At 53.8% G+C, this 8,379-nt stretch overlaps 1 protein-coding gene across 1 annotated transcript in view; it reads right to left on the bottom strand.

Moving 5' to 3' along the window:
* Nucleotides 1-4,363: 4,363 nt before the first annotated feature.
* The window catches only part of EN2 (engrailed homeobox 2), a 9,224-nt gene continuing 5,208 nt past the window's right edge, over nucleotides 4,364-8,379 (bottom strand). Inside the window, exons 6-7 of the mRNA XM_011973088.1 lie at nucleotides 8,305-8,379; nucleotides 4,364-5,023 (exon numbers count right to left, since the gene is read on the bottom strand). Of these exons, the coding sequence (XP_011828478.1) occupies nucleotides 4,707-5,023; nucleotides 8,305-8,379 (392 nt within the window). The 3' untranslated portion in view covers nucleotides 4,364-4,706. The remainder of the gene's footprint in view (nucleotides 5,024-8,304) is intronic.

Raw genomic sequence — 8,379 nt, 5'->3', positions numbered from 1 at the left:
GCCCCAGGGTCCAGGGGACCCCACTCTCCGTCGCGCCGGCGGCTTCCCTTCCCCACCACCCGCGTCCGCTTCCTATTCGGAGGCCTGGAGAGGGCCTAGCTCTCCGCCGAATGGGGCCGCGATGCCTGGAAGAGGGATCCCCTCCCGGAGGCCCGGCGCCGGGCTGTAGTGGCGCGTCAGGAAGGGGGGACTCGTCTCCCTGGAGGCTGATTTCTGCCTCGCCCGGCGAATCCCCGCTTTCGGAATTGCACCTTGGCCCTTTGTCGTCAGTCGCTATTAACCTCCCAGCGCGCGGCGGCTCCGCCTGGCAGGCTGCAGTTTTCGGCGGAGCCGGGACCCTCCCGGGGGCGCTTGGGTAGCCGCCGAGGCGAGCGGAGACCGCAGAGGGCGGATATTAAAGCAGCGGGAGACAGAATGACTTCTAGCAGAGCCCCAGCGAACAAACGCTGCCTCCCGGCCGGCCCCGCAGCGGCGGGCGTATTTGCATATAGAGTGTCTGGGCGTGTGTTGCGCGCACTGGACGCCCGGGCACACCTGTGTCCAGCGGCGTAGGAGCCCCCATCGATTTGACGTTTTCGCTCTAGGAAAACAGAAACGCTGGCGCCCTCTTGGTGGTCAGGCTGGGGTCACCCGCAGGGCTGTTTCCCTCGCTCCTTAGGAGAAAGGCAGGGCGGGTCCGCATTGCGGCCGTCGGCGGGTGTGGACCCTGGGATTCTGACTCCAGCCCCCACTCATCCAGCCCCGTTGGCAGAGCTGGGTGCAGCGGAGAAGGAAGGCTCTGAGCGCCAAGAAGCCCCGCCAGGCCCTCTCTGTCCCGCACTCTCTCGGGGGCGCCTGCTTGGGCAGGCCTGCGGGGCGGCGGGTCCTCTGAGACCAGGACTCCCAGGCCCTCTCGGAGTCTCTGCCCTGCTATGGAGCAGTGTGGAGTGAGCTCCGCCTGGGCCCGGCGGGGACACAGCTAGGCCTCGGGCGTGGGGGTCGTTCAGTTCGAAGGAGCAAGGTCTTTCTTTATAAATGAACTTTCCTCTTCTGCACACTTAGGGAACCCTCCTCCTGTGGGGCAACAGTCTGGCCGGAGGCGGTGTCTGCAGTCGGGGTCCAGATCCACGGCACGCAGAGTCCGGGAGGCCCGGGAGCAACCAGCTGGCAAAGGACTTGGGAAAGGCACACCTTCTTCCCCGCAGGCCTGACTCCGGTCTCCGTGGCCAAAGCAAGCGGGTGGCACAGCCGCGGCTCTCCATGAGGGAGCAGTTTAGATTATATGCTGTTGGATTAAAATGTAATAAACATAGGAGTAAAAACAAAAACAAAAACAAAAAAACAAAAAAACTCGGCGTTTCAAGGGTCTGAGGGCTCATCCAGTTCCAAAGAGAAAGAACACTCTCCATGCCACTGTAAGCCTAGTGTCTGCTTGAACGCCTCTGAGGACGGGGAACTCATTACCTTACAAAGCTGTGCCTTGCCCCTTTTCGGTGTTATAATTTGAAAACAGATTTTTAAAAAATGATCGCTTCATGTTACCGTATTTTTATGAAAATAAGAGAGAGGCCAATACGGCAATAGAAGTTGTGCCAGTATTTTTTGTTTGGTTTTTAAACTACAAACTTTCTGAACTGTTCAGAAGTCGGGGGTCGTGGGGAATGCGTGGTCTTGCCCCATCAGTGATGACCCTGGGGCGCAGCTTGGGCCCAGGCAACGAGAACTCGGGAGTCTCCGCGGTGAGATCCCAGCTCTCTCTTTCCAGGGATCTGAAAATCCCGAGGGGCCGCCCCCAGACCGCTTCCTGGCAGGGCAGAGGCCCAGCCCAGAGGCCCCGCTTCCGCCTGGGAACGCCAACGGCCCAGGGGCCTGGGGAAACAGAAAACGCCTGAAAAGTCGCCTTCCGTAACAGAAGATCCTCGTCAGTCTCTGAGTTTTTTTTACAGGGAGAAGAAGAAAAAAAATTTTTTTTTAACCATGAAAGTTTGGAAATACAGCAATTCAACGCGTAGATCACTGGTTCAAAGATCCCTAACACTTCCTGGTGAGGGGGACTCCACAGGCGAAGCTGCTCCCTCCCCCAGGCCTGCTTAGGAAGTTGTACAAAGTCTTTTGTTTTGGGGGGGAAACAACAAAAGGTAAACAAAAAAGACACTTTGAAAAGGAAACTCTCTTTGTCTCAGTGGAGTAAAAAGTTCCTGTCCCCAGGGGGAAGCACCTCGGCCCAGCGGGGGTGGCAGGGCCAGTGAGCACCCAGCCGGACGGAGACCTGTTGAACTTTGCAAAATTTAAAAAAATGCAGTCACTGGAACAGCACCGTAGTTTTGAACACTTCCTCGTGGTAACAAAATGTGTACTTCAATTATTTTGGTTATTCTGTGCTCATATGTGACATATCCAAACTGTCTCATTTAAAAAATAATAATAATCACCTCTCGCTACAAAGGTAGGCACCTGGCACCTGCTCTGAGGTGGGGCGAAGGCCATGAGTGCCTGAGTACGGGGGAGGATGCCTAGGCAGTTCCTCTGCACTCAGACATGCTTAGAAAACTCATCATGCCACCTGGGACCTTCAGTATTTTATAATAAAGAGGTTTTGTTTTATTTAATGTAACCTTCAAGAATTTAAACACACAAAAATGCAGGGGGGTGTTCACAATTTTGATAACCACAGTTGTAAATAGAAACATTCATTCATTTCTCATAAGATTATAAATATTTGATACTGGAACTGTAAAATGCACATGTTTTATAAACTAGAACAACAAAAGAAAACAAAAACAGAAACCAACTTTGCTTTCTGCTAAAAAGGCATGTCATTTCATTGAGTTTCCTAAGCAGCAGATGGTTATTCACAGACTTTTAAATTACAACTTTTGTTTTTATACTTTCCTTTTTAAAAAGGTTTACGCTATTATGTACAAAGTAAAACTATTACTGCAATGAAATAAAGAGGTTTAAGGCAAAGAGAGAAGTTCACCCTCAGTCCTCAGGGAGACCACTGGGACTCCCAGCTCAGCCATGGGCACACCCCCTGTGCTGTCCCAGCCACAGATGGACAGTTGGACTGGTCTTTCCCCATACACTAAACAGAAGACAGTGTGGAGTTATACATAATGTGTTTGTTTATATATATATATAGGTACTTGGTGGGAAATATATGGAATATATTTAATTTACACTGTACCACACCTTCAAAAATAAAATGTATATTTTAGAAAACAAGAAAAGACAAAAAGTGATAAGAAATGATTATTTACACATTTTCTTCCTTCCTCTAGATCCTGGAGGATTCTGAGTTCTTTTGAAAGACAAGATAGCCACGTTCCAGAACTGTAGACTCAAACACGCCTGGTGTGTGTGTGTTCACATGCGTACAGACATATGTGTAAACACACATATTTATCTTGGAAGAATGTTCTCTATAGCAGAAGCAGCCACTCCGAGAAAAGAAAAAAATAAAGGAAAAAAAGAAAAAAAAAAAAAGCAGGGAAGAAAAGAAAAAGGAAAGGAAGATGATGCCATCTCCCTCTACACAGCCTTCTGCGTGCCCAGAAACAGCGAGCCATGGCCTCATTTCTGGGACCCTGGCTGGCACCCAGGGTGGCTGATGGAGCCACAGGAAATTCCTGGGGCCAAGCCAAAAGGAGGGTCGCCCCACCGCTCGTGGGCTTTAGGCCACATGCCCCAGGCCTTTAGCCCCAGAACGTCGAAGCGCTTCTGCATGGAGGCAGTGCCCAGGGCATGAGGGTTAGGCCTGCGGCAGGGCTGCAGCGGGACTGGGGACAGCGACACAGACCACAGACACAGATGATGTATGCACATGGTTGGGCCTTGGTGAGGAGGAGGAGGAGAAAAGAGGAGGAGGAGGAAGGAATGAGGAGGAGGAAGGAATGAGGAGGAGGGAGGAGGAGGAGGAGAAGAAGAAAAAGAAGAAGAAACGAGGAGCAAGAAGAAAGAGGAGGAAAGAGGAGGAAGGAGGAGGAGAAAGGAGGAGGAGGAGAAGGAGGAGAGGGAGTTAGACGGCAGGAGGGTGAGGAGAGGGAGCTGGGTGAGGCTGTGGGCCTGGGCGGCTGCTGGTGAGCATGGAACCGACTTCCCAGGGCAGGCCTGGGATACGCTGGGCTGCTTCCCAGGGCCAAATCCCAGAACTGGCCCAAGGACCCTGGAAGTCCCCTCTCCCCCACCAGGTCCCCTAAGCTCCCCAAGGTCTTGAAGTGGCTGGCCCAGGCTTGAGGTGTGGGCCCCTCCTGGTGTCCTCACCAAGCCAACACAAACAAAGTGGCAGAAGTCATAGACCAAATAGGAGCTATTTATTCGGTTCACAGTTGTGTGAAATGCAGCAATAAAAAATCTTTGGACTTCAGCAAGTTGTTTTAATTTTTTCTTCTTTTGAAATAATAAAAAAGTGTCCAATGTCATATAATGTAGCTTAGGGGATTAAAAAAAGATGAAACCCTAAGCAGCCCCCTTCGCAAAAAAAGAAAAAAAACCCATAAAATTAGCATAATCTCATAAACACAAAAAACAAAAATATTTTATAGTCAGATATTTTGGATTTTATACCACTTGTAAATTATATATACATAGAATATTGCAGAACCTTAGCTAATACACGATATTTTCACTATTAATGCTGGTATAATCTTTATACACTGGCCCTTTATGATTTTAAATTATTGCATTGTTTAGCGCGGACTGAGACCTGGCCTCCATGCCCCCCCGCCTTACTCGCTGTCCGACTTGCCCTCCTTGGCCGTGGTGGAGTGGTTGTACAAGCCCTGTGCCATGAGGTGCACGGCCAGCGTGTTCTTGTTGCCCGTGGCCTTCTTGATCTTGGCGCGCTTGTTCTGGAACCAAATCTTGATCTGTGACTCGTTGAGGCTGAGCTCCTGCGCCAGGCTCTGGCGCCGCTGCTCTGTCAGGTACCTGTTGGTCTGGAACTCGGCCTTGAGCCTCTGCAGCTGCTCCGCGGTAAAGGCCGTGCGCGGCCGCTTGTCCTCTTTGTTCGGGTTCTTCTTCTTTGGTTTTCGAGACCTGGGACCTGGGTAGATGTGGTGGACAGAGAGAAGTCAGGTTACCCAGACGTGTGCCACCCAGTAGGCACCCGGTAAGGATTCTGGGACCCCAAGAGAGGAAGTGACTTGTGCAAGGCACTGGAGGCTGAATGGCCAGATGTGGGGCTGGACTTCGGACTGGGCATCGGCTCAGCGTGGACCTCCACCACTTGGTGAGGGAGGACAGGGTGTGATGTAAATGGGGCTATGGGGCAGGCCTAGTCGACAGGCTGACCACAGACGACAAACGAGGGACCTCTAGATAAAAGTAAAACTCCTGGATGTAAGCAAAACTCCCCGAACTTTCTGGCCTGGTTTTTCCTAGCCCTTTCTGAGGCTCTGTTCGAGAACAGGGATGGGGGTAGGTGCTGGGAGAGAGGGTTGGAGAGAAGCCTGGGAAAGGCTGCAGGGTGGTCACAGAAGCAGGAGGCACCCTGAGAGTTGTGATGGGGACCCTCATGGGGATACCCCACAGGGTGCCAGGGACTGTGGGAATCAAGGGCAGGTGGGCCCTGAGGACAGGAGGGGCCCAGAGTGTCTGCCTCCACCCAAGCTCCTCTGTGACTCCCAGCCAAGGGCTCTGTGGGCCCAAGTTCATTCTTATAAGGAAGAGTGGGTGCATGCACTTCCCTCCTGGGTTGGGAGGGGCACCGAGCTACTGGTGAGTCCTTCATCACCCACTGGAAATCTCCCAGGTTTCCTGTCCAGGAGAGACCTGGCTCTGCAAGGGTGTTGACTGCACCTCCCTTTCCCCAGACATGGGACTTCTTCACTGGGGACAACAGGGTGGCCCAGCTGACCTTGGCCAGGTCCACACTTCTGACCCTCCCCACTGTGCCTCCCCACTGGGATTCAGACTTCTGAAGCTGCCCTGGCCTCCTCCCTATGGACCTACCCCAGGTTTGGGGAAGGGTCGCTCTAAGGCGGCCTTTCCGTGGGGAAAGGGCAGAGGGAGGAGAGCAGGAGGAGGGAAGTGTAATCAGTTTCTTTTTGGTGTTAAGAGGCTCAACCCCCTGGTGTTCCCTGTGGGGGAAGAAGGGAGCAAGGCCATGGGCAGGGAGTGGTGACCTCGCCTCTGGGTTTCAATTTGTGCGGTATATGAATGGGCTTTAGGGAGCATCTGGCCCCAGCTTCATCACAGGTCCCTGCAGCTGGAGAAGGCCGGGGCCCCCCACCCTTCAGGGCCAGAGAGCTGCCGGGCACCCTGAAGAGAAGAGGAATGTGGGTCTCATTGGAGGCCCTGGGGCTGCACCCTGCCCAGGTCAGGAGAGTCAACTAGGGTGCTGGGGCTGTGCCCAGCAAGAGGTGGGAGACCAACTGGAGGCTCAGGGTGAACACCAAGCACTCCCTCACGGCTAACTGAGCCTTGTGCTCTCTCCAGGAGCCGGGCCTGGAGAAAGAGGATCTGTGGGCACCACCAGGAGGGCACCAAGGGTAGCTTTTAAAGCAACCCACAGGCAGGCTGACCACCCATGAGCGCACCCACCCCAGTGCACACAAACACTCAGTGAGAGTCCTGCTGTAAGCCCAGGGCTCCACGCCAGTGGGCCTGGCTTTGGCAGGGGTAGGTGCAGATTTGGGGATGGAGTTGGCTCTCCGGAATGGTGTTGGGGGATGGGGCACAAGGCTCCAGGAGAGGCTTCAACCTCCTGCTCCCCAAGCCCGCCTCTGTCTGGATCTCCAACCACTCCCTTCCCCAGAGAAGTGTGTGCCCTACCCCCAAACTCTTCCAGTCCTGGGGCTCTTGTTAATGCACCCATGAATTAACCCTCAAAAAGACACCATTTTATAGAAAGAAATTTCCCTAAAATAAACATTTTTAGTTCCCTTTTTTTGTTGTTGGTTTTCTTTCAAAAGACAAATACTTAGGAGTCTCAGAAACAGAATCAAACCTCCCCAAGAAAACTCTCTCTGCCCTTTCTTTCGGAGAAGCCAAAGAACAGAAACATTATTTTGCAGGGATATTTTAAAGCCCATGAAGATAGGCGACTTGGACTGGGCTGGGCCAGGCAGGGCCAGGCGGTGCTGCCCAGCTCCTGGGCCGTTGGGGGCTGGCTCGGCGAACTCCGGCGCCTCACAAAGCCCGGCCGAGGCTCCTCGCCCGGCATTGTGAGCCTGTATGTTAATTAAATATTAACAAAGGAGGAAGACGAGAACAATGGAGCAAATTTCAGATCTAGCTGGAGAAATCTGAATTTCATCAGAAATATGCACGCATATTTCTGCGGGATGGCGGCCGAAGGGCTGGCTCACTCCTGCGATGATCTGGACCAATGACCCCCGCAAAATAGTTGAGGGTTTGGGGGCAGCGGGGATCCGCTGCCAGCTTGGGGTCAAACAGCCCACTGCTAATGGCGGTTCCCAGCCGCAGACCCGCATGGAATGCAGTTGATGATTTCTACAAGGACATGGACTTAGTTTTTTAAAATCCCAGATCTATGAAAAAACACAGCCGGCATCTCTGCACGGCCCCTGCAAATGCTGCCTCTTTCCTATCAGCAGCCCCCAGGAAACCTGGAGAGAAGGTCCTTCCTATTTGGGGATGGCAGGTGCAGGGAAGGAGGGCTGCCTCCCTTGTCCTCGCTGTGTGCAGGAAGGGGGCTGAGCCCCACCACTGGGGGCTGGCGTTGGCAAATAAAGTGGAGCCAAGGGAAAAGGGCGCCTTTATTTTCCTCCTTCCCTGTGTGCGTCCTCCTGCGTCCCACCGGTCAGTGCAGGCCCGAGGGGCAGAAGGCAGAGCAGCAAAGGGCCTCGCCTTTTCTTCCCCGAGCACAGCCGGGATAACCGAACGGTAGGACGAGTCTGGGGTGGGCTGGGGCATGCATCCCGGGCCTGGCCTGAGTTGAAAGATCGCAGGGAAGGGGTTGAGAGTGTGCACTTCCGGACCCATCTTCCAGCCACCCCGTTCCCACCAAAAAAACTACAGTGGGGGAGACATGGGTTACGGGCTGGGAACAGATGCCCTAAGGCGGGGTGGAAGAGAGAGACGGGAGACAGAGAGAGAGTATGGAGAGAGACAGAGAAAGAAAGGAGGTGCCTTCTACGGTGCTAAGAAGTCTGTGCTCCCTAGCGAATCAGTCCTGCCGCTGGACGCCTGGCCGCTGCCCCGGCAGGCGTCAGCTTCACACAATGTCGCGTGAGTCTTTGTGCGTGTGTGCGGGGGAGGTTCGAGATGTTTTCCTCCCGCTAAGTTCCCGCGCCAGCACCGCCCCCCAGCTCCGCGGACCTCCCCACGGCGAGCTGGGACGCGTGGTCCCCGCAGGCTCACCTGAAGAAGGCCGGTCCGAGTAGCGCGTACAGTAGACCCACGCCGGCCAGAGCATGGGCTGCGCGCCCAGGTTGG

The sequence above is a fragment of the Mandrillus leucophaeus genome, unplaced genomic scaffold (assembly GCF_000951045.1).
Source record: "Mandrillus leucophaeus isolate KB7577 unplaced genomic scaffold, Mleu.le_1.0 Scaffold134, whole genome shotgun sequence".
In the NCBI taxonomy this organism is placed as follows: Eukaryota; Metazoa; Chordata; class Mammalia; order Primates; family Cercopithecidae; genus Mandrillus; species Mandrillus leucophaeus.
Note: the sequence above shows the minus strand (reverse complement) of the source record. Positions and strands in the feature narration are given on the sequence as shown.